At 62.1% G+C, this 24,416-nt stretch overlaps 2 protein-coding genes and 2 non-coding genes across 28 annotated transcripts; all 4 read left to right on the forward strand.

Moving 5' to 3' along the window:
- Window positions 1–118: 118 nt before the first annotated feature.
- EIF4G1 (eukaryotic translation initiation factor 4 gamma 1) lies at window positions 119–18,170 on the forward strand. Of its 24 annotated transcripts, none has more exons than XM_046898831.1 (35): window positions 119–728; window positions 1,305–1,365; window positions 2,299–2,403; window positions 2,514–2,600; window positions 2,886–2,918; window positions 3,801–3,821; window positions 4,442–4,615; window positions 4,923–5,022; window positions 6,734–6,846; window positions 7,735–7,827; window positions 7,906–7,972; window positions 8,328–9,245; window positions 10,260–10,348; window positions 10,549–10,735; window positions 11,050–11,183; window positions 11,420–11,557; window positions 11,770–11,943; window positions 12,038–12,235; window positions 12,497–12,643; window positions 12,734–12,970; window positions 13,046–13,150; window positions 13,528–13,681; window positions 13,773–13,873; window positions 13,960–14,062; window positions 14,180–14,282; window positions 14,939–15,195; window positions 15,288–15,403; window positions 15,552–15,724; window positions 15,854–15,979; window positions 16,062–16,143; window positions 16,331–16,429; window positions 16,522–16,656; window positions 16,738–16,819; window positions 16,889–17,029; window positions 17,158–18,170. In XM_046898831.1, exons 1-35 carry the CDS (start codon window positions 553–555, stop codon window positions 17,337–17,339), a joined length of 5,211 nt encoding a protein of 1,736 aa, XP_046754787.1. In that variant the 5' UTR covers window positions 119–552; the 3' UTR covers window positions 17,340–18,170. The 24 variants fall into 24 exon arrangements, with proteins under 24 accessions (XP_046754787.1, XP_015147015.3, XP_015147016.3 ...); XM_015291529.4 differs by having other exon boundaries at window positions 14,192–14,282; XM_015291530.4 differs by having other exon boundaries at window positions 11,438–11,557.
- On the forward strand, window positions 10,393–10,469 carry LOC112533093. The gene has a single exon (XR_003076863.2). It is a non-coding gene; the product is annotated as a small nucleolar RNA SNORD66 (small nucleolar RNA).
- On the forward strand, window positions 11,608–11,680 carry LOC112533094. Its single transcript, XR_003076864.1, has one exon. It is a non-coding gene; the product is annotated as a small nucleolar RNA SNORD66 (small nucleolar RNA).
- Window positions 18,171–19,493: 1,323 nt separating the features above from the next.
- On the forward strand, window positions 19,494–24,232 carry FAM131A (family with sequence similarity 131 member A). Of its 2 annotated transcripts, XM_003641793.6 has the most exons (6): window positions 19,494–19,721; window positions 21,096–21,226; window positions 21,681–21,774; window positions 21,860–22,042; window positions 22,413–22,541; window positions 22,665–24,232. In XM_003641793.6, exons 1-6 carry the CDS (start codon window positions 19,691–19,693, stop codon window positions 23,111–23,113), a joined length of 1,017 nt encoding a protein of 338 aa, XP_003641841.2. In that variant the 5' UTR covers window positions 19,494–19,690; the 3' UTR covers window positions 23,114–24,232. The 2 variants fall into 2 exon arrangements, with proteins under 2 accessions (XP_003641841.2, XP_004943474.4); XM_004943417.5 differs by lacking the exon at window positions 21,096–21,226.
- The last annotated feature ends 184 nt before the right edge of the window (window positions 24,233–24,416 follow it).

The raw sequence follows: 24,416 nt of genomic DNA on the forward strand, positions 1-24,416 counted from the left end.
CCTCGGCGTCACGTGCCGCGGGCGGCCCCCGAGGCGGCTTCGGGCGCAGCGGACGTCGCCCCGCCCCCCACGCCCCTCCCCCCGGCGGCGCGCCCGGCCCCGCCCCTGCGCGCGGCGCGGCTCCGGAAATGGTCGTGCTGCGCTGCGCTGCGGCTGCGTCGGGCCGCGCGCGCTGAAGGAGACTGAAGGTAACGGGCGGGGGCGGGGCGGGCGCGCGCCGCGGGGGGGGGGGAGCCGGCTGATGGGGGGGGCACCGGCCCCAGGGTGGCGGCGACGGCGGCGCGAAGCCCGGGGCCTCGCGGTGCCGCCGGGCCCCGCCGTTGCGCTGCCACCGCTACCGCCGCCGCCACCACGTGGGCGCCGCCGGTCTTTCCGCCGTTATCCGCTTTCCGCGCCGCCGCCGGGCCCCGCGCTCCGGCGGAGCCGCGCCGAGCGCCGTTCCGTCCCCACGTGCCGCCGCCGCGCACGTGCTCCGCCACCGGGCCCCGCCGCCGCCGCCGCACGTGGCGCGCCCCAGCGCCCCGCCCGGGCCCGGTGTAGGGCCGCGGGGCCATGGCGGCGGGCGGCAGTGACACGTGTCCTTGGCAGAGGCCGCGCCGCCGCGGGGGGGAGCGGAGCGCCGGGTGCCGCCCTGGGCCCTGCGCCGTGCCCCGCTCCGCTCCGCTCCTTCCTCCTCCCGGGGCCGCCAAGATGGAGCCGGCCCCTCCGGCCTTCCCCCCCGCCCCGGGGTGAGTCACCGCCGCCCCGCTCTGTCCCCCCCCCTCCCGCCCGCAGCCGGTCGGGCCGGTCCGGGGCCGCGTCAGGCGGCGGTGCCGGGGCCCGGCAGACGCCGCGGCGGCTCGACCCGGCCCGGGGGAACGGCCCCGTCATCGCCCCGCGGCGGGGGAGGAGGGCACGGCGGGACGCGGGCGGCCGCACGGACGCTGGGGGAGGAGGGGGGGGTCGGGCGGAGGTGGCCGGGCCCGGTAGGCAGCAGCAGGAGGGGCTCCGCGGGGCCTACGCTGCCCCTGTGGGCCGCGGGCCCCGGATCCCTTCGGGCGACGCTTCGGGCCCGTAGGGCCGGGCCTCCGCCGCCTGCGGTGTGGCCTGAACCCGCGTCTGAGGCGCCGGGGGGCACCGAGCGGCCCCCTCAGCTCAGCCCCGCGCCGGGGGGGTGGCAGCGGGACAGCCCTGGGCCTCAGTGTGTCTGGGGGCCCTGCAGCAGGCCCCGCGGCCTGACCCGGCCTCTCGCAGGGCTTCGGGCTGACTGTGTCTCTCCCCCCCCCCCCTCCCCCCTCCCCCTCTCTCCCCTCCTGCTGTCCCAGTCAGTCGGATGAAAGGTCTCTGCAGGCCCGCTCAGTCGGCCCAGGTTTTTCCCGCGGGGGGGTGAGTATGGGGTGCTGTGCAGGCACTGGGGGGCCGGGTTGCGGTGTCCCTCCCTCTGGGCCCAGGCTTGTGGCGGTGGCGGGGAACCCGGTGTGTCTTTGTGGGCCTGGTGGCGCGGCTGTCCCCCAGAGCTGCTGTTGCTGCTGTGCCTTAAATCCTTTTGGCCCCCCGTTAACCGGGGCTGTCAGTACTCTGAGTGTGGGATTGGGCCCCATCCAAGCACCCGGATGGCATCGGGGCTGAAGGCTGTATTTGGTGCTGGGGGTCCTTCTGAAGGGTGCCACCCCCACGCCTGGGGGGTGACAGGAAAGCGAGGAGGGGGATAGCCCGTGCCTGGCTCACCGTGGGGCAGGGGGGCCAGCAAAGGGGCTGGGGGGCCGGTGGGGCCGTTAGTGCTGACGCAGCCAGGCGTCAGGTTACAGGCACTGCTCGTGGGGCGGCCTGGCTGGCACTGAGCCCCCCCCCCCAGGCCTAATGCTGCCATGGGACACGGGGACCCCTTCTGGGTTGCATCTCAGGGGGTACCTCCTCTCTCCTGCCCGGGTGCCCTTTGCGCTGGGGCAGGGAGCGCGGAGCAGGGTGCCAAGTCCCTCCTGGGACCCAGCTGTGTCCCCAAAGGCGGGAGTGGTGGCGGCGGTGTGGTGGCAGGGGGGGACGTGGGAGCTGCTCCCTGCCCTCCCCGGTAGGCGTTTGCGGCATGAGCTGGGCTCCCGGCACCACCGGCAGGAACAGGTTTGGCCGGCCAGGGGAAGCGCTTAGTAGGTCAGCTGGGGTGGAGCCAGGGCACCCTAGCGTCAGCCTCTGTCCAACTCCACCCCAGCTCCTGGAACTTCTCAGAGGGGCTGCGTTGCCCCATTTTAGGGTAGGAGAATACTGCAGGCTGCGGCGCTGAGAATACGATGCCATCCAGCTTATGCCTGTGCCCGCAGATAGCGAGGGGATCCTTATGCACAACCACATGAAATGAACAAAGCTCCACAGCCCACAGGAGGAGCCCCGACAGCCCCGCACCCTGCCCCTTCTCCTGGACTTCCACAGGTAACAAACAGCCCCTCCGATGGCTTTTGGGGTGGGAGGTGCCCGACTGCCTCTCTGATTTGGGTTGAGGCTGCTAGAGGCCGTAGTGCCCACTGGTTCCCTCCATGCAGTCAGCGTTCCCACCTGGTCAGACGGCACCTGTGATTTTTAACCCGACACCGACCTCACAAATGAATACGCCTTCTCAGCCGCGACAGGTAAGGGGTTTGGTATGGGAAGAGGAGGTTTTGGGGAGCTGGTTAGGGTCTGCGGCCTTCTGACTGAGCAGCCCACACTCTTCCTGCTTGGCCACAGCAGTGCTGGGGGCGTGAGGAGCCTGATCCTGCCCCATGGGGCTGGCGTGCACCTACCCCAAATCTCCATCGTGATGTCCCTTCTCCCCAGCTCTGGGGTGAGGGCAGACAGCTCCTGCAGGGCACCCACCAAGTGACCGCTCTTCTCTCCTTCCTCCCCTTTCCAAACCTTGCTCGCTCCTCTCTCAGTTTCCAGCAGGGCCTCGTGCTATTCACCAGCAGGTACTAACCAGTCCCTACCCTGCATGCTGAGCACCCGGGGCAGCCCCAGAACCTGGCACTGCACAGAAACACTTGGGGAGCACGTGGGGAGCTGCACCGAGCCCTAGGGGGGAGCAGGCTGGAGGAAAGAGGTCCCTCTTTCAGTGGGATCAGCTGGAGGGGTTTCACTGCAGTGTCCCCAAGTTCCTTGGCTGCTCTTGCATGAAGTCTAGTGCATGTGGCTGTGCCTGTGCTAGTCCTGGCCCAGGCCACTGCTTCTGCCTGTGCCTCTCTCCTCATCCTTTTACCCCTTCTCTCTCTTTGGGGGGGGAGGGGGGCTCTCCTGAGGCAGCAGCTGTGCCACGCTGTGGCCTGTCCCTGACCAATGCAATGCCCTGGGAGCAATAGTGACTTTCTGCAGTGTAGCCAGCATGTCCCTTAGGCTGTGGGAGGCTGCAGAAATGGTGGGGCTGGGACCTGACAGGTCTTGGTGCCCTGCAAGCTGGATGTGTCCCCTTGCATTCTGCCTGCAACATTGTGACCGTCCCTCCTGCTTTTCATGGCCCCTGGGAGCGTGAGCAAAGGTTCTGTGCCTCGATCAGCTCAGAGGGACAGCTGGGGACAAACCTAGTGACATCCACAGTGTGCTGGGTCCCCCTGGCTCCATAGAGGCCTCCAGAGGGGCAGGCAGCTCCCCGCGTCCCCCAGCATGGGTGGATCTGGGATGTGGCCATCATCGTGCTGGGAGCTCGGCTGCTGCTCCTCCATCCCACAGCACCAAGCTTGCACTACCACCCCTGTCCCCCTCCCACCACCCATCCCCTTGTCCCATCCCAGCGCGGCAGCGGTAACTCCTGTCTCTCTCTTTCCCCTCTCCCTCTGTATGCGTGCACTTGCTATCAGGGAGGATTCAGGTCTCTCCAGGTAACGCTTTCTCCTTGCTCCAGCCTTGCCCTGCGCACCGGGTGTGCAGACACCTCCTTGCCTGCTGCCTCTGTTCCCCAGCCCTGGGGTGCTGCCACCCAGCAAAGCAGCAGGCAGGGAGGCAGGGGCTGGAGGGAGCTGCCAGCTCCGTGTCCCGGCTGTCCGGCACGGTGCTGCACGGCACAGTGGGACTGCAGGTCCCAGCATTCAGTGCGAGTGCCGGCCCCCATTGCAAGGCACGCCGGGACCTGCCGCTGAGCTGCGTGCAGCCGTGGCCGGCTCCGGGCGCTGGCGCTGCCGGCCCTGTTGGGCTGGGAGTGGGCTGTGCTGGGCATGAGCTGGGTCGGATGGAGCCAGGCGGCCCCCCCCGCAGGTGCGTGGGGTAATGTGGGGTGCCTGGAAGGGGGGGGGTGTGGGGGAACTGCATCCTGGTGGGGGGGGGGCTCCCCTCTTTAAATCTCCGCCCGGGAGTGCGCTCTGTGTCTAGGATGAGTTTTGGGGTGATGGGTGCTGTGGACCTTCTGCTTGGGGTAGGGAGGGGGCCTGGCTTGGTTGCCTTGGCACTTTGGCAGGGGGGGTACTGGTGCTCTGGCCTCACTGTATCCCTGTCTCTCCCAAAGCATTTCTACCAGAACAGGGCCCAGCCTCCCGCCAGTGCATCCCGCGTGCAGAGCAACACAACGGCCCGGCCTGGCCCTCCTGCCCATGTGTATCCAGCTGCTTCCCAGGTGATGATGATACCCTCTCAGATATCCTACACACCTTCCCAAGGAGCCTATTACATTCCCGGACAGGTGAGGGCTGTACCCCGGGCTCCGCGGGAGGGGGCTGGGGTGGGCCCAGGGTTGGAGCCCAAGTTTGTTCTGGGGGGTGGAGGGGGTTACCCTGGTTCTCTGAGCTGTCCCTGGCTCCATCAGGGTGTTGTCCGGCTCTGCAGAAGGGCAGCAGCCACGGGGTTCTGTGTGCTGACTCTGGATACGTGATGCTTGGCTTGTGTCCTGTGCCCTGCCCTAATGGCACACAGGTATGGGGCATGCACAGATTTGGGATGTGCCTGTGCCCTGCTGGGGATATAGCCAACTTTCTTCTCCTCCGTTTCAGGGTCGTTCCACATACGTTGTCCCAACACAGCAGTACCCGGTCCAGCCCGGTGCCCCTAGTTTTTACCCTGGAGCCAGCCCCACAGAGTTCGGGACTTACGGTACAGACTGGGGGGATTACTCTGCTTGCCATTGCTCTTCCACCCACTGCGCTTCGTCCCTTTTGTTCCCCTGATTCTGGCCTCCCTGCAACCCCACAAAATCCCTCTTGTCTCTGGGCTTGGTGAGGTGCCTTCTGTGACTGCTGATACCACTATGTGTTGTTTTGGGATTCTGGGGGTGCTCTGTGTCTCCTGATGCAGCCCTGAAGGCTGTGCATCGTGTCCCATCTGTCCACCCACCTCTTTCTTTTCCAAATCAGGATGGATTAATGTTTAACTGCCCAGGCAGAGGGACAGGGCAGACTTTATCCCCTTTTCCCCTCGGCTTGCAAGCTGGCGGAGAGCAGTTGTTTGGTGCTGCCTCCCCTCCCTGAGCCAGCTGCCTGTCCTGGGTGAGCAGGGTCTGGGCAGTGGCTGCTCCGCGCCTGCCCTCTCCTGGAGCTGGGGAATGGTGGTAGAAGCAGCCCCCCCTCCTTCCCCCGGCTTGTATGCGGCCACCCGGGCTGTGACTATATTTAGGCTTAGTCCGTCCCGGGAGGCCTGGTAGACACAGAAATGTGAGCTGAGGCCTCCGTCCCGTCCCCGGTATGGCAGCAAAGCAAACCGGGGCGGAGAGGGGTTTCTCCTGAGCCAGGTACGTGTTTGTCCTCCCTCCCTTTTATCCCATCAGCCCCTTGGAGGGAGGAGGTGCCCCCAGGCAGTGGCCAGCTGGGCCCAGTCCCAGCGCTCAGCCCAACGCCTTACTGCTCCATAGCGCCCGGAGCCCTGCCTTGCTGGGTGTTTTTGTCCCCTGGTCTGCAGTCTTAGGGTCTCCTCCTTCCCCGTCTGCCTAGCTACCAGTGGGGTTTGAGGCCCTTCTGGTGCTCCCCCAGCCCACCACTGGGATCCTCTTTTGTGGCTTCATTGCTTTCCCAACATTTGGCCCCAACTGCATGCTGCTTCCCTGGGCAGCCAGGCTGGCTCTGCTTCTCGTGTGGGTCACCAGAATGGGGGCAATGTGGCCATCAGTGCGTTGCTGAGTGAGTTCTGTGTTCAGTGTAGCTGGGAAATGCTAGCGCTGGGAGGAGGCCAGGGTGCAGCTGCCCCTGTCTCTCCCTGTGCTGGTGTTGCAGTCACTCCCTGCCTGGGGCACGATGCAGCCCTGGCTGATGCTAGCCCTCCCTGAGATGCTCATCACATGGATGGCTTGGGAGGAGCACGGCACCTTTTGGGGGCTGGATCAGGGCCCGGTGCTGCCTCCAGCCCTCAGCATCGCTCGGTGCTATGAGCTCAGTTCACGGGGGTCTGAGTGGGGAGCCCAAGAGTGTGAATGAATGGAGGGCGTGGATGGGGCTGTGTGGAACCGCCCTTAGGCTGCTGCTGGCCCAGGAGAGATAAGGGAGCTGGTAGGAAGGCAGCACCCCTGGAGCCAGGGCTCCTGTGCCCAAGCATGGCTCAGCGTCCCAGAGAGACTGGTGGTGTCCTGGAGCCGGTGGGCACGGCTGGGTGTGGGGGCGGCGCAGGGACGCCGCGTGTCATGGGGAAGGAATTTAGTCAGGCCTGTCGGGTGGGTTGGGGTGATGCAGGCCAGATGCAGCTGGGGTTCTCTGCAGCGTGGTGTGAGTTCCCCCAGCTCCTGGCAGTCCCCCTGCCTTTGTGGGAGTGGGAGAACTGGACTCGGTGGGTGCACACTGGGCACCTGCTGCCTCTCACGCTCTCTCCTCTCCTCTAGCGGGTGCCTATTACCCGGCCCAGGGGGTGCAGCAGTTCCCGGCGGGGGTCCCCACTGCCCAGGTCATTGTGAGCCAGCAGCCACCGATCCCCCCAAAACGAGAGCGCAAGACGGTAAGGAGCCATGCGCCTCGGGCGTGGGGCAGATGCGTGCTGGAGATGGGGATGGTGCCATGCCTAGTGTGGGGCACGCTGCCTGTGCCGGCTCTTTTCTGGCTGCCTGCTGTGCTCGGTGTGCAGAACTCCAGCTGAGGGTGGTATGGGGCTGTGCACCTGGGTCAGGGGGCTCAGTGGGTGCCGACGACCTTGGCTGTCCCAGCGGGCGGCGTTGTGCTGAGTCATGGCTCCGGGGGGGCGGGTGTGCCGCGGCTGCCAACTGCTGTCTGCTCCCGGAGATGCTGGCGCTCAGAGGCCTTGCGTGGGGCCTATTTATAGCGGGGAGCCGAGCAGCTGCTGGCCCCGCACTGCACCGCAAGCTGGGGGACAGGGGGTGCTGCTGGGCTGGGGATTTCTCCAGGAGTACTGATGGAGAGGCATTGGTGCTGCTTAGGCTGGTGCTCTTGTTGGTACCTGGCAGCTGGTTCTGTTTGCAGATGAGCGAGCAAGAGCCATGCCTCCTCTGTGTACTGGACCCACACATCCCACCAGGGTGTACTGCAGCTTGTGCTGCACCCACACTGACTGTAGGGATGTGGGGTGCCTGCAGCGCCTTTACCAGCGTGGTGCTGCCTGTGATCCACCAAGCCATGGAGGCAGGCGCTGGTCTGAGCGTAGTGACGCCCTCGAATGGCTGGGAGCACCCTGCTGGCTCTGGCTGCTTGGTGGCATCTGAGACACACCCTGCTGTGCACCATCCCTTCTGGCCAGGCAGTGGGATAGCACCCTCTCTGTGAGGCTCTGTGCCCTGTAGGGAGGGGACATGCCACTGGCTGGGTGCCCCTTGGGTGCTATGTTCCCCACCCCACTGACAGTTCCCCTCTCTCTGCTCTGGCCTATGGACAGATCCGGATACGAGACCCCAACCAAGGTGGCAAAGACATCACTGAAGAAATTATGTCCGGAGCAAGGACCTCATCTACCCCCACCCCTCCCCAGGTCGGTGGCCCCCATTTTCCCAGCTGGGGTGCTGGGAGATGCATGGTGTCCTGCTTAACTCCCTCTTTGTCCCCTTAGGCTGGAAGCGGTTTGGAACCCCAGGCCAATGGAGAAACCCCTCATGTAGCAGTTATTGTTCGGCCAGGTATGTGCGCGCATTGGGGGCTGGCTGTGCCACATTGCTCCCTGGCACAGCTGGTGCCAGGCCCCATGCCAGCCCCACAGATCACTTGGGGCTTGTGGGGACAGACGTGTTCCCTGTGTACCTGGAGACCAGTGTTTCCACTGTTGGTTCCAGGAGAGTTTATGGGGACTGTCTTTGCTTGGCCTGGCTGTACCCTGGGCACTGGAGGACCCCCATCATCCCTGTTCCCCGTTTGTCCGCTTAATGTGGGTTGGCACATCTGTCCCTTCCCCTACTGCTGACGGAGATCTGGAATTTAGGGGGATCAGGGCACAGCAGGGGTCAGAGCCCCTTGCTAACACCTCCTCTCTTGCAGATGACCGCCCAAAGCCCGCGCTGGTGGTGAGCAAGCCCGTCTCCCTGGAGCCCAGCAAGTCAGCGTCCCCGTCGCCTCCCCCTCCCCTCATCCCCGAGGTGGAGCCTGTGGTGATGTCAACTATGACGCTGGTGCCAATGGAGCCCCCCATGGAAGCGGACACTAAAGTGGAGCTGGGCGAGGCGCCGCCCGACCTGCACCAGACGTTTAGCGCTATCACTACAGTGCCAGGGGCTGGGGAGCTGCCCCTTGTACCCCCACCTGACATGGACACAGCGGCTGTGGTGGAGGAGGAGGTGGCAGAGGAGGTGGAAGAGGTTGCCATTCCTCTCCTGGAGCCCACCTTGCAGGCGCCCGCCCTGCCCGAGGTGCCATCGGTGCCTGCCGCCCCCCTCATGCCAGCCGTGCCCCCGGTGCCAGCTGCGCCGTCGCCGCCGCTTGTTGTCCCGCCGGTCCCTGAAGCACCCGCCAAACCCGCCTCTCCCAGCCCCCCGCCGCCCCAGGAAGAGCCCTGCCCTGAGCCTGTTGCTCAGCCTGCTGCTGAGGCCAATGGGGTCTTAGAGGAGGTGCCCCAGCCGCTCCCTGAGGCGCCCGTGTGCCAGCCGGTGCCTGTGCCCATATCGGAGCCTGCCCCGGTGCCCACCCCAGCGCCCACTCTGGACTCTCCCATTGCGCAGCCTGAGGAGCTGCCCTTGCCCAACGGGATGGAGGGCTCCAGCAAAGTGGAGGCGAGCGAGGAGCAGCCTGAGTCGGACATCAGCCCCATCTCGGAGCCCGAGGAGCCAGTGCAGCCTGGAACCCCCGCCTCCCCCCCAGCAGAGGAGGAAGAGGAAGAGAGCGAAGGCCCTGCTGAGGCCCAGGAGCGGAGCTCAAGTCTGGCCCCTGCCCCGTCGCAGACCTTGGAGGCGACTGTGCAAGGTTTGGGGTGCTGGGGGGTTATTTGGATGGGGTGTTTGGTATAGGGATGTGGGGAAGATGTTGAATGGGGACGGAGCGTGTCGCCCTGGGGCATGATGTGGGTATGGTTTGATTTGAGATGTGTGGGAGTGCCCTGGCTCAGGGGCTATGGGGCACTGGGAGATGTGGATGCGTATAGGGTGCCTTAAGCACTGGTGTGAAAAGGATGTACTGGGGTTGTATTTGATGCTGTCCTGAGACTTTGCGAGTGTGGGGAGGGGGTGTGTGCTGGGGATGGGTGGATGGGTGGAGATGTGCTTTTGAGAGACTGTAAAATTACAAGGCTTGGAAAGTATATAGGAACCCTTGTGAGGAAAGTGGGGTGCCTTGGGGTTGTGGTGGAGGAAGATACTCTATATTCTTGTTTTCTGAGGCACCCCACACACATGTGGAAATTAAACGAGGGGGCTAAAGGAGGATCATGCACCCTTGGGTTGGGTGTGGGGGATAGGGTGTATTCATAGAAGTATGGGTTGCAGAAGTACAGGTTTCTGTAAGAAGGCACGGGGCGGATGTGTTTTTGAGGAGCACGTCTGTGTAAGGTTACGTAGGGCTGCTTGGGTGGGGATCATGCATCCTGAGGGCAGTGTATACGGGAGGAGAGGTATGCATGGCAGCGTCTCTGTATAAGGGAGATGGGATATCCTTGTGCACAGCCCTGCACAGGGGCAGGAGTGCTGTGAGGATGGAGAGCCCCCGAGGCTAGGGAAGGGTGTGGATGCGGTGCTGCATTATAGCACAAGGTGAGCAGGGGTGTGGAGGGGGAAAGGTATGGAGAGTCCCTGCATGGTGCTGTGTGTGTGAGCAATCAGTGTGTAGGTATTGTGGTTGGGATGGGCTGTGCTGGGAAGTGCTGGGACCCTGTCCTTGTGTTGCTCAGTGCTACTGAGGCCTCACCAGTGACCTCAGAGCTGGCACTAGGTCATGTGGACGCTGCGTCAGTGCCCAGCCCTCACATTCTTGCCTCTTTGCTAGTTGCTGTGTCGGTGCCAAAGAAAAAACGAAGGATGAAGGAGCTGAACAAGAAGGAGGCAGTAGGCGATTTGCTGGATGCCTTTAAAGAGGTGAGTGTCCCAAGGCACCTAAGGATCACTTTGCATCCCATGCCTTCTTGTGATGAATTCTACTTTGTGCCATCGTGTCTGGGCCACTGATACTCCATGATGGTAAAGAGGATCTGAGGGGGCAGGACACCTGGTGTAGGGCAGAAGGGCAGGGTTGGACTCGCAGCGTGACTGTTGTCCCCATCCCTCTCCTGGTACAGTCTCAGATCAGCGACAGTGCCTCAGAGGTGGAAAACAAGCCTCCCCCTTCCGCCCCTGCCCGAGAAACAGAGGACGCAGCCCCCACCCGTCCCCAGGAGGAGTCGGAGGAGACGTGGGAGGAGAAGGAGGACAAGCTGGCCCCAGAGAAGGGCAAGGCTGGGGACCAGAAGTACCGCTACAAGGAAGGTGAGCCCTGCCTGGGCCTGTGAGGCCTCTGATGGGAAACACCAACTCTGGCTCCAGAGATGGGGAGGCTCTGGGTGGCGTGGGCCAGCTGTCCTAAGCGTCATATGCTCCTCCTGTCTTGTCCTCAGACTTTGCACAGTGTTGGGGACAGAGGCTCTGGCACATGTGTCTTGAGCAGGAAGCCAGTGGCATCAGGCTCTCTAAGCAAGCAGGGTTGTGTTTGTGGGGTGCCAGGGCAGGGCAGCTCTGTGGTTGTCTCAACCCTGTCTTGCTGCTCCCCAGCATCGCAGTCCCTTTTTTCTCTCTCACTGCAGAGCAGTGGAAGCCATTGAATCCTGAGGAGAAGAAGCGGTATGACCGGGAGTTCCTGCTGGGCTTCCAGTTCATCTTTGCCAGCATGCAGAAACCTGAGGGGTTGCCCCAGATCACGGATGTGGTGCTGGACAAGGTTGGTGCGGTCCTGGAAATTGGGGTTTGGGGGTTGGGCATCTCTGCTCTGCACCATGGCAGGGCTGGGCAGGGACCCATCTGCTGTGCTCTGGGTCCTGCTGCAGCACTTGTCATGTGAGCAAAGCATAGTGGGAGTCATGGGAAGCTCTCTGGGGCCATTTTTCCAGTTCTTTGTCCCGGCGCTGAGGCTGGGGGATGGATCCATTCCTCCTCTGCCCCCCCGGGCATCCTCAGCCCTGTGTACCTTCGCAGGCCAACAAGACCCCATTGCGGGCGCTCGACCCCATCCGCCTCAGCGGCATGAACTGCAGCCCTGACTTCACCCCCTCCTTTGCCAACCTTGGGCGGCCTGTCATGGGCAACCGGGGCCTGGTGAGTATCTGCCTGCTCCTTCTTTTGCCATGCTGAACCCCCCTGCTTCTCTGTGATGATCAAGCCTTTGAGCCACTGTGTCTGGGCCACTGATGTCAGTGATGGAACTGAGGATCTGAGCAGGCAGACGGGGATGTTGCAGGAGCTGGCTGGCCTGGCCTGTCCACCAGAAGGGCTGGAGCAAAGAGTTGAGTTTCTTCTTCCTGTGTCAGCCTTCAGGGTTGGGTCCTCGCCGCTCACAGCAGACTCAGAGGAAGGAGCCCCGTAAAATCATTGCCACTGTGTCCCTCAATGAGGATGTCAAGTTGAACAAGGCTGAGAAGGCCTGGAAACCCAGCAGCAAGCGTGCCTCTGAGGAGGAGGATCCTGAGAACATCAAGACACAGGTAGGAGTTGGGGGCAGGCGGGTGGTGCACCTGGTGCCTCCTGAGGAGGGCAGGGAAACTTAACTGACTCTTGCTGATCCCGTTGTCCTTACAGGAACTGCTTCGCCGCGTCCGCAGCATCCTCAACAAGCTGACACCCCAGATGTTCCAGCAATTGATGAAGCAGGTGATGGAGTTGTCCATCGACACGGAGGAGAGACTCAAGGGTGTCATTGACCTTGTCTTCGAGAAAGCCATCTCGGAGCCAAACTTCTCTGTTGCCTACGCTAACATGTGCCGTTGCCTTATGGGGGTGAGCAGGGGCTGCGGGCCTGGGATTTGTTCAGGACTGAGCTGAACACACTGCAGTGTGCCAATGCCTCTGCATGGGGTGGGCAATTTACCTCTAATATGAGGAAAAATGGGGTGTGTGGCTGGCGGGCTGAGCACAGAATTGTAGCACAGCATCACAAAGAGGTAAGGTGGTTTTTCTCTGCTTTAAGCAGTAACCAGGGGTTGGGACTTCTGTGGGAGGCACAACTCACACTCCTCTGGGTTGTACCTCTCCCTGCAGCTCAAAGTGCCCACGACAGACAAGCCCACAGTGACTGTGAACTTCCGCAAGCTGCTGCTCAACCGCTGCCAGAAGGAGTTTGAGAAGGACAAGGATGACGACGAGATCTTTGAGAAGCGGCAGAAAGAAATGGATGATGCCAGTGCTGTGAGTTGGGGGTGGAAGCTGCAGCTGGGGGCTGGCACCATGCCCTCAGGTGGCTCAGGGCTCTGACCTGCCCTGATGTGACCCTTGCAGCCCGAGGAGAAGGCGCGCATGAAGGATGAGCTGGAGGAGGCGCGGGACAAGGCCCGACGGCGGTCCCTGGGTAACATCAAGTTCATTGGAGAGCTCTTCAAACTGAAGATGCTGACAGAGGCCATCATGCATGACTGTGTGGTGAAGCTGCTCAAAAACCACGATGAGGAGTCTCTTGAGTGCCTTTGCCGCCTGCTTACAACCATTGGCAAGGACTTGGACTTTGAGAAGGCCAAGGTACTCCTTGCCCTGCCCCATCTTGCCCTGCCCTGCTTTTAGGAGGAGTGTGACCGTGGTTCTATGCCCCTACAGCCCAGAATGGACCAGTACTTTAACCAGATGGAGAAAATCATCAAGGAGAAGAAGACATCATCCCGAATCCGTTTTATGCTGCAGGATGTGATTGATCTCAGGCGGGTAAGGCCTGTGGTCTGCTGTCCCCTGCTTTGTTTCATGGAGCTGCTGGCCTGTCCTCTGAGTGCCAGCAGTCTGTGTGTCCTTGAGAGCAGAAACGTGGGTATGTAAGCTGTGGCCAGCCCCAGAGACACCATGCTAGCTCCCAGCCCTTGGTTAGCATGGCAGCAGTAGTGGGCACACAGTAACTGGCGGCTGTTTAATGCAGGGAGCTCCTGAAACGGAGCCCTTTTGTGCCAAAAGCTGCCACAGCATGCCGGGAGCTGTGGTGGCCGAGGTGGGTGGGCTCTGGGGGCTGGACAGATAGGAAGGAGGAATGTCTCTGCCTCCGTCCTCCAGCTGTCTGAGTATCCCCTGCCCTGCTCTTCTGCCCTCTGCAGAATAGCTGGGTGCCACGGCGAGGAGATCAGGGCCCCAAAACCATCGACCAGATCCACAAAGAGGCAGAGATGGAGGAGCATCGGGAACACATCAAAGTGCAGCAGCTCATGTCAAAAGACAAAAGGAGAGGACCTCCTGGACCATCCATCAGCGGTGAGTGACTTAGGGCCACCAGACACAGGTTGCTCTTTCTGCTCACTGCTTGGGTTAGGGCTGTGCCTGACTTCTGTGCCCTTGTGCCCAGGTGGACGCAGCAGCCTGGTTGCAGATGATGGCTGGAACACTGTTCCCATCAGCAAGGGCAACCGGCCTATTGACACCAGCCGGCTAACGAAAATCACCAAGGTGACACTGGGGGGGAACGCTGTTGGGCTGCCTGGCCCCACAGTCTTGGTGCAGGGCTCGGAGCTGACTCTGTTCTCTGCCTTCAGCCTGGATTGATCGACTCCAACAACCAGCTCTTTGCACCAGGCGGGCGTCTGAGCTGGGGCAAAGGCAGTAGTGGAGGGTCTGGCGCAAAGCCTGCAGATTCAGGTAGGCGGTGTGGGCCAACTTGGTGGTGCCGTTGAGTGGGAATGGGAACCCTTTCTCCCAGCGGTTTCTGTACCGGGGATATGCCGAACTCTGAGGCTCCCCTCTTTTCACGCCCAGCATCTGATTCAGGGCGACCGGCCACAAGCACCTTGAACCGCTTCTCAGCACTCCAGCAGTCCACCCCTGCTGAGAGCTCGGAGTCCCGTCGCGTGGTGCAGAGGTGAGTGTGCTGGGGAAACTTCCCCAGGTTGGGCAGTGGTCAGTTGGTGTGTGGGTAAACGGAATCTGATGTCCAGTCTGGAGTCGTCGTCTGTGGCAGGATGGAGGTGTGGGCATGGGCTTGGTGTGGGGTCACTGCGTTCTTGTGGGAAAGGCAGACCACATCTTTAGCTGCACAAGCCCAGATGCCATCAGAAATGGGAAGGCAGATCTTTCTGCTGTACCTTGGCACTTGGAGGATCGCAGCTGGGTGCTGTGTGCAGCCTGGAGCTACAAGGAGTAGACATCCAGGGATGGGCTGGAGGGATTCTTACAAAGACTGTTGGGGGTAGTTGGAGCTGAAGTGCCAGATCCTGGAGACTTGGATTTGTTCAGGCAGGAGAAGGAAAACCTACTGCAGCAAGGGAGCAAGGGAAGGTATGGGGAGGATGGAGCCAGACTGCCCTTAGCATTGCTGAAGGTCAGAGCAAAGGATGGCAATGGGCCTTTGTTGGAACAGGGAATCTCTTCCCACGAGGGTTGTCGAGTTGTAGAGGGAGGAACTGGAGAGGGCTGGGAATTGGAGTAGGACAGTGTTGCCTTGCATAGCTCTGGAGATTTTGGGGTCAGAGAAGCATGGCAATGGGCTTCTTCACACTCTTTCTTCCTCCCACCCAGGAGCAGCTCCAGCCGCGACAGGTCAGAAAAGGCTGGGGACAGAGGGGACCGGGAGTCACGTTCAGAGAAGAGCAGTGACCGTCTGGAGCGTCCTGATCGGGGAGAGCGGGGAGAGAGGAACAGGTCTGCTGTCACCAAGAGGAGCTTCAGCAAAGAGACAGAGGACAGGAGCAGAGAACGGGAAAAGCAGAGTGGCCCTGAGGCCGTGCGTAAGACTGCTAGCATGTCAGAGGAACGGGACAGGAGCCGAGAGACGAGTGAGTTGGGGAGGAGAGGTGTCCTTGGAATCTGGCTGTGGGCTGAGGCTCTGCTGGTCCCAGGCAGTGCCTGATCCTTTTGCTCTCCTCAGTTAAACAAGAGCCAGCACCTCCTGCGGCATCACCCAAACCCATGCTGTCAGAGGAGGAGCTGGAGAAGAAATCTAAGGCGATCATAGAGGAATATCTGCACATCAATGATATGAAGGTGAGAAGAGGAGGTAGCCAGGCACCCACAGGATGTCATCTGCTTCTCCAGGCAGCACTGCTGTTGGACAGGTTGCTGGCAGTGCCAGGATGAGGAGCGGGGAGCAGGGGCTAGCTGGGGGGCAGCACTGACCCTTCTGTCCCAACAGGAGGCCCTGCAGTGTGTGCAGGAGCTGGGCAGCCCCTCCTTGCTCTACGTCTTCGTGCGGAATGGCATTGAGTCCACGCTTGAGCGGAGCACGATCTCCCGCGAGCACATGGGGGTCCTGCTGTGCCACCTGGTGAAGGCTGGCACGCTCTCCAAGGAGCAGTACTATAAAGGGTGAGGGACTGAGGCAGCTTGTCCCCAAAGCACTATTTGGCCTGCCTTTGAATTCAGCTCTCCTGAAGTCCCTCCTAGCTGAGGGCACGGGGATTATTGGATCCCAATGCCCCTCTCTCTGCCCTCCAGGCTGCGGGAGATCCTGGAGATTGCAGAAGACATGGAGATTGATATCCCGCACATCTGGCTGTACCTTGCCGAACTCATAACACCTATCCTGCAAGAGGAAGGCATCCCCATGGAGGAGCTGTTCAGGTGAGGGCTGTACCCCTGTGCGGGACTGCTATGGGGTCCTGGTGGGGGCACATGTAACAACCACGTTGCTTGTGCCCCACAGGGAGATAACAAAGCCCCTGGTGCCCCTTGGGAAGGCCACCACACTGCTGGTCGAGGTGCTGGGCTTATTGTGCAAGGGCATGGTAAGTGCATACTGCTCACACAGTTTCCAGCGTATGTGTTGGGACTGGCACAGGGAAGGGGTTGAACCCTTTTGCACATGGAGAGGGTGGCGGTGGGCAACGCCCCTTGCTGTACCTGGGAACTGGGGCAGCTGGCTGCGGGATGGGGAGCAGTGGCACTGAGGGCTGACTTGAGGTTTTCTTGCAGAGCCAGAAGACTGCGGGCAAGCTGTGGCGGGATGGGGGCCTGAGCTGGAAGGAATTCCTGCCTGAGGACCAGGACATCAACAAATTCGTCACAGAGCAGGTGAGAGCTGGACTGTGGCCCCCAGACCCTGCTGCTGGGAGCAGCCTTCCCCTGCATTGCACCTAACAGCTTGTCTCTCTTGCGTCCCCCAGAAATTGGAGTACACAATGGGGGACAACTCGGACACGCCAAGCTGCAAGGAGCTGACCTCGGAGGAGCTGTGCAAGCAAATGGACAAACTGCTGAAGGAGAACTCGAACAACCAAAGAATATATGACTGGATTGAGGTGAGAGTGAGGGCAGAATGCCTGCAAGGCATCCTCTCCTGGCTCAATTCACATCTCACAGCCCCTTCCTCCTTCCTTCAGGCCAACCTAAGTGAGCAGCAGGTCTCGTCCAACACATTTATCAGGGCCCTGATGACATCTGTGTGCCATTCAGCCATCACCTGTGAGTACTGGGGGGAGGTGGGGGCTGGTGTGCCCTTGCAGCCCCCCTCTCACACCTTCTCTCCTGCAGTTGAGAACCCGTACCGTGTAGACGCCCTGGTCATTAGCAACCGGGCCAAGCTGCTGCAGAAGTACATGCGGGATGAGCAGAAGGAGCTTCAGGCACTCTACGCCTTGCAGGCTTTGGTGGTGAAGTTGGACCAGCCTCCAAGTGAGTGTCATGCACAGGGATGGATGATGTGGAGGGGGGGGGGGGGGGGGGGTGGCAGGTGTGTCCTTGCCATCAGGGGGTGGCTGTTGGCTGGGGTATAGCAGGGTTTTCCCTTCTGTCCCACTCAGACCTGCTGCGGATGTTCTTTGATGCTCTCTACGATGAGGACGTCATCAAGGAGGAGGCCTTCTACAAGTGGGAGTCCAGCAAGGACCCGGCCGAGCAGCAGGGCAAAGGGGTGGCCCTGAAATCAGTGACAGCGTTTTTCACCTGGCTCCGGGAAGCAGAGGACGAGTCAGACAACAACTGAGCAGCTGTGAGGAGGAGGAGGAGGAGGAGGAAGGGGGGAGAGCATGGGGCACCCTGGGGTGTGACTCCATCCCCTCCCAGCCCTGGCCCCCTGGACTTGCTCATGCCGGGGCCGAGGGACCTGCTGTGCCCCCAGCAGCAGCATCCCCCTCTCTTTTTATTTCTCCTCTCCCTCCTCCCTCCGCCCCGGTTCTGTCGGCCAGGCCTGTACTAGTTTGTCACGATGATAATAAATGGATGCTGATGGAGGCGGCTGTCGCTGTGGGTCTGCTCCAGGCCCCTTCTGTCCCCCCCCTCCCAGCACACTGTGTCACCGGGAGCGGGGGCTGAGCCCCCCAGGCTTATGTCATGGGGGAGGGGGGTGAGATGGGGAGGACGTCTCCCCTCCTCTCCCCCCTCCTCTTCCTCCTCCCGCCTCCTTGCTGAAATATAGAGAGATTATATATATATAAACTTATTAAATTTGGGTTGGGGACAGGAGCGTGATTTCTCCCCCTCCCCTGTCCTCTCTCTATTCCCCTATCACTGCCTGGAGTCCTCCCTATGGTTTTTTATTTTAAATATCAATCATTCCCCCCAGCTCCTGCTATGACACCTGGGGAGGGTGCCGGGGGAGGAGGGGGGAGGGGCGGGGGGGAAATGTGTGACCCTTTCTCTCTGGGCCAGGCTGAGTCCCCGTCCTTCCCCCGTAGCCCCCATCCTCCCCACCCCAAACGTTTAAGGCCACAATTGGGCAAAGCGACGGGGCGGCCCCGCATCCGCGGCCCCTGTATTTATAGAGCACCGGATGTGACGAGCCGCACGTGTAATTATTAAAACAAGGATTCAATAACTGGTCACGTGAATTTGTAAATAATTTTTTTTTTTGCTTTTTTTTTTTTTTCTTTTTCTTTATGGAGTATTTAATTGAAGATTTAAAGGCATCTTTTCACCTTAAAACTGGAAATAAAAGAACATTGCTAAATAATGCCCCGTGTGCCGCTGTTGCCGCCTGGCCCTATGCCCCTGTCCCTTGTCCCTTGCCCCCTGGGCTGGCATTTGGGTGCCCCAGGGAGGGCCACCCTGAGGCAGACGGTAGGTACCACCCTCCTGGGGCTGGGAGGGGGGCGTGGGGTGCTCAGCTCTCCAGGGTTGGGTGTTCCTTCGTGTCCCCAGACCCTGCTGTTCATGTGGCATGGGGTGGAATGGGCCTTAGTGCCAACACGCGGGGGACAATTTCCCCATCCCCAAGCACCGTGTATCCCTCTTGCTGTGGGCATGGAGGTGGCAGGAGCTGGGGGATCTATTTGGGGCAATTCTGTGGCAGGAGGGGAAGGGATGCACTAGGCTGTGCTCTTATGCCTTCTGTCTTGGGGGATTTTCTCTCTGCAGTCTTGCAGTGGACATGGAAGCAAGGCTGCATGGAACCTCTGGGACTGTAGGTTCCTTTGGGGTATCCTGGGGTCGAGGTGAAAGGTTGGCCCCTGGTGTGGGGTTCGCCCTATCTGGGGCTGATGTTGGCTATGTTGGGCTGCTGCTTGCTGAGTCACCCTCGCCATAGCCTGGAGGGCCCGGAATAATTAACCAGAGGCTGTTCCCCAGATTAGAGGCTGATCTGGCTGAGCTGCAGCCCTGGCAGCACTTAATGCTGGGAAGCATTTGGCAGAGAACGGCTGAGCAGGGCTCCTGGGAGCCATGGCCATAGGGCTCCCCCTGCCCAGGAGCCGACGAGGGCCGAGGTCCCCGAGCCCTGGGCCAGGGTGGCACCCGGCAGTGCTGTCGGTAGGTTCCAGGGTGAGCAGCCCTCTGCCTGCGACGGGGCTGCTCGAGGTTTGGGGTGCATAGTGCGGCCTCCAGCTTGACTCTGGGGGGAGGTGATGCCAGAGGGTCCCCTGCTCTGTGCCTCCCTGGGGGATACCCGGGCTGCTCTTTGGGGCGGGCGCTGTCCGCGGTGCTGTCGCGGCGCTCTCCGCGGTGCCCGGCCTTCCTCCCATCCTCCTCCTCCTCGTCTTCCTCCCTCCCCCTCATCCTCTTCCTCCGCCCCCCCTTCCTCCATCCTCCATCTGCCTTCATCCCCCCGCTCCTCTCTCCTTCTCCTCAGCCTTCCTCTCCCTCCCTTCCTCCTCCTCCCTCTCCTCCTCTTCCTCCCCGTCTCCCCGCCTCCCCTCTCTCCCTCCTCTTCCTCCCCCAGCAGTGACGTCTCTGGACGTGCCCGGTACCGGCCCGGCTCACAGCACCGTTCGGGGCTCCGGGCCCGGTGTCACCGTCCCGGGGGGGCTGCGGACACCGCCTGGGGCCGCCCATGCGGTCGGGGGGCAATGCGGACGGCGCGGAGCCGGCGGTAGTGCCCGCACCGGGGCCCCCCCCGGGAGCATGGGCTGCATCGGCTCCAAAACCACCATCGGTGGGTGAGCTTCGTCGGGATGGCGCTGCCGGGGGGGCGTGTTTGGGGCCGAGGGGGGTATAGGGAACGTACAGGGTCTTGGAGGCGTGTGGGGGGGGGGGGGGGGGGGGAGGTTGCGTGGGTTATGGGGAGGCTGCTTTTGGGGATCCTGGAAGCTTTGGGGGTGGGGCTGATGCGGTGAGGGTGGTGTATGGGGTGGTTGTGGGGTGTGGAGAGTTGTGGGGGCTGTAGGGTCTGGGGAGGGGGTGCAGAGAGTTATAGGTACGCAGTATGGGGCATATGGGGATCTGGGGGTTGCTGGGGGGCTTGGGTATTTATAGAGGAATGGGGGCCATTGGGGGGGGGATACGGAGAATCTGGGGATACTGGAGGACTTGGGTATCTATAGGGGGTTGAGGGGGCGTAGAGGACTTAGGGACATTGCTTGAGGGAAGTCAGGGGGCTCGGAGTGAGGAAAGATAAGGAGAGATGTGTAGGTGGGGGGCTGTGCGGGGGCTGTTTATGGGTTCAGGGGTTGGGCAAGAGTTATGGGATTAGGATATTGCTCAGGGGCCTGCGGGGGTGTGGGAGGCTGTGAGAGCTGGTGGGGTTTACTTGGGGTCTGGGGGGCTATGGGGGCTGATGGAGGTGGAGGCAATGGGTGGTTGCAGGGATGAGTGGTGACCCCAGACTGGGGCTGGTACAGGCATGGTGGGGTTGTCCTGCGAGTGGCTATGCTTGGGGGTCACCCAGGGGTGCCTCTGCCCATAGCTGATGGGGAGGGGGTGATGCCATCAGCAGCTTCCCCTGGAGCCAGACTGGGGTCGAGGAGCACTCTCTGCCCCCCATATCCCACCCCATGGCTACCTCACATCAGCCTGACACACCTCAGAGCAAGGAAATGAGGCTCTGCCCCAGCCCCTGGGGGTCCACTGCCTGGTCAGGAGCTGCGGTGCTTTGGGAAACCCCCCCCAACACCGACACTGGGGTTGTCAGTGCTGGAGGGGGCAGGTACCCCCCTGTTTAGGGCTGTAGAGCTGGTGCAGAAGTACAGCCCCACCAGAACAGCCTGTCCCAAGCTCCCCAAGCCCTAAACTCTACCTCAACCCCATTGGCATCCTACCTGCCTTGGCCCCATCCCAGGGACACCCAGCTGAGTGCAGCCGCTCGCTGTGTTCCCACCCCATCCCCGTTCCTGGGCGCGCGCATCCTGAGCTCCCACAACCCGGGCCAAGGCGGGCCGTGTTCCCACTCCCGGTGCCAGCCTGGTGCCGCTGACACAGGCGGAAGAGCTGCCCGGCCGTGAGTCACCCAGTGCCGCAGCGCCGGTGCTCCGTGTGATGAGTTGCGCTCGGCCTCAGCTGGGCAGATGGAGGCACTGAGCTCTCCCCGCAGTGGCCGTGGACACGACCCTGTGCGTGGAGTGGAAGGAGGTGAAAGCACTGTCCCCGCTGCGAGCCGCCCGTCCGGCCCCATTGCCCCGCCTGTTGCGCCAGGCCTCCTTCGACAGCCAAGACTTCCTCGAGGTACTGCCGCACCGGGGCCCTGCTGCCTGCCCTGCCCGGCCCCACAACCGGCTCACAGCCGGCTCTGACGTCAGCCCTGAGCTGGGCTGTATCCTGGGAGAAATCAGTCCACGGCGCCGCGTTACCATGGCAATACGAGTTGTTGCGCGCCTCCAAATCCCGCATCGCTTCCCCATGGCCGTGGGCACGGGGATTGGGAAGGGATGCCCCAGCACAGCGGGTGCACCAACAGCCTTGCACGTGTGTGTGTGCGTGTGTGTGTGTGTGTGTATGTACGAACCATGCTCAACTGCACACCAACTACAGAGAGCAGAACGCATGTGCATATATGCAAGTGTTCATGCACAGTGGCTGTATGTGCATCAGTGCAAGTGCACGTGTGTAACACCACAGCGATGGGAGTGGGCACGCCTCTTAGTGCATGCACAGCCTGACACCCCTGCCCACCCCACAGGTCAATGTTGAAGACACTGTCGAGATGCTGCCCAAGTCGCGGCGTGCGCTGACTATCCAGGAGATTGCCGCCCTTGCCCGATCCTCGCTGCATGGTAACTGCCCCGGGAAATGGGGGCACTAGGGAGGGTGCTGGGGTCCCCGCATTGTCCCCGTGGTACTGATGGGGTGTTGCCCCAGGCATCTCGCAGGTGGTGAAGGAGCATGTGACGAAGCCGACGGCCATGGCGCAGGGCCGCGTCGCACACCTCATCGAGTGGAAGGGTTGGTGCAAGCCTGTGGAGCCGCCCACTGCGCTGGAGAGCGCCTTCAACTCCTACTGCCACCTGAGTGAGGGCGAGCAGGAGGCACGCTTTGCTGCAGGTGGGTACTGCATGGAGTCTCCATGTCCCCATCCATCCATCCATCCATCCATCCATCCATCCATCCATCCATCCATCTATCCATTCATAAGCCTTCTTGTCCCCACTCATCCATTCTTTCATCTGTCCATCCCTCCATCTATCCCCACATCTCCATTCACCTGTCCCCATATCCCCCTCCATCTACCCCCATGTTCCCATCCATCCGCCATCCACCTCTATGTCTCTATCCATCCATCCATCCAACCCATGGGATAAGGTGCCCTATCCTAGCACGTCGTCCCTGCTGCCCCGGTGCCCCCCCAATGCTCTCTGCTGGCCGTGTGGGGGTTTGTGCCACCTCCCACTGTGACCACACTGTCCCGTGCCAGGCGTGGCGGAGCAGTTTGCCATCGCCGAGGCCAAGCTGCGCGCCTGGTCCTCGGTGGATGGGGATGACTCCAATGATGAGTCCTACGATGAGGACTTCATGCCATCCTCGGAGAGCTCCCTGCCAGCCGGTGAGCACGCTGGGGATGTGTGGACTGGGGACGGTGTCCTGCTGCCAGGACTCCCCATGGTGCCACCATGGGGCTGGCAGTGAGTGGGATTCCCGGCCGTGGGGCTGACCGCTGTTCCCGCAGAGCATCATCCCGGCGCGGCGCTGCTGCGGGACCTGCTGCGGGGCCACCTGTGCCAGCTGGGAGCACGGCATGGCTCCTGCGAGCCTGAGAGTGACTCGTCGCACACGCTGTCCCCCAAAACCCTCTGCTCCAGCCTCTGCAGCCTGGAGATGGTGTCCCCCTCCGAACTCACTGCCAAACTGCTGGGCTCCCTGGGGGGTGAGCTGCCCCCCCCGAGCAGCCAAAGTGCCTTGCGGGGTCTGGTATGGCCCCGCTGCCAGGACTCGCTGTCCCCCATGCCCTATGCTGAGGCCTGCCTCTCGCCTGCCGAGGACGAGGTGGTGCTGAGCAAGGACTTCGCGCTCCGCCGCAAAATCTCCGACGTTGCCTCCTCCGGGGTGGTGTCACTGGAGGAGGAAGATGAGGAGGAGGAGGAGGAGGAGGAGGAGGATGAGGCTGAAGAGCCGTGATGTCCCGCAGGGACCCTGCCTCTCCCCAGCACCATGCCCCCCAGGACTGACGGGACCTGAAGCTGTGGGGCTGGCTGTCCGCATGCATCCCCTCGCCACCCCTCTTTGGGCACTGAGCCCCCCACCCTGTTGGCACAGCTGAACCTTTCTGGGCTAAGCCCACAGTGCCCCAACTCTGGACCAGGGCTGGGGGTGGGAGATGGGGCACGGAGGCTTTTCTCCTTGCTCCCCGATGAATTTTATACTGTGAACTGCTGCCTTGGGACACGGGGTTCAGGAGGGGGCCAGGGGGGTGCTGATGTGCCACGGTGATGGAGGTTTCTATGCTTTTGTATGCATGTGGGGGCTGACATGGGGAGGCTGTGGGTGGGAGTGGGGCGGGCATGACACCCCTCCTGCTGGGGGACTCCCAACCAGCCCCATGGTGGGGGCCCCCCGGGTCTGCTGCGGGCCAACCTGGGGTGTGTGACAGGTCCCACGACTGACGTCCCTGTCCCCAAGTTGCTCACCCCTAGCAGGGAACCAAGTGCCTACATGGAGGTGATCACCCCCCCTCGTTGTATCTGGAGGGGTGACACCCCAGTACAGGACCCCCAGCTGTCCGGGCACACCGTTTGGGGGAAGGAATGCCAATTTTCATTGACGCTTGCCCTCCCTTCCTGCATGGCACGTGTTCTTGTGGGGCTGCTTGCCCACTGCATGCCACCCCTTGCCCCCCCCCCCCATCCCTGCACCCCCCCATGCCCTTTGCTCCCACACTGCCACATGCCCCCAACTCTGCCCTGTGCCACCCCGTTCCTGTCGTGGGGCCCCCACCTCTGCATGACCAAGCTGCCAGGGGGGGCCTGATGCCATGGTAAGGGGCTCCCTGCCCCCTGACCCCCGTGCAACCACCGCATATGGGGACATCGGCCACCCAGAGCAGGACCCAGGGATCCTGGCCCCAAAACCCACAGTGGGATGGGGAGAAAGGGGTGTTTGTGTGCATGCACCGCTGAGGGGGTATGTGCACATGGGTACATCCGCATGGGGTGCCGGGATCTGCCCCGTGCCGGGGTGCCCCTGCCCCTGCCTCCATCCCACCTGCCCTCCAATAAAATCAGTGGTGTGAGCGCTGCACAGCTGCGTCTCCTTGCAGGAGAGGGGCCCTGGTGGGGTGGCAGGACGGCGGTGACAGCAGCGTCCCCTGCATGTCCCCCCATAGGGTGATAGAGAGGCCCCGGCCGTTATCTCGCATTCCTGGCCGGGCTACCGGGCTAATTATGGGCATGTGGCAGCAGACACCCGGCCATCCCCCTGCCCT

Source organism: Gallus gallus, chromosome 9, assembly GCF_016699485.2.
Source record: "Gallus gallus isolate bGalGal1 chromosome 9, bGalGal1.mat.broiler.GRCg7b, whole genome shotgun sequence".
Classification (NCBI taxonomy): Eukaryota; Metazoa; Chordata; class Aves; order Galliformes; family Phasianidae; genus Gallus; species Gallus gallus.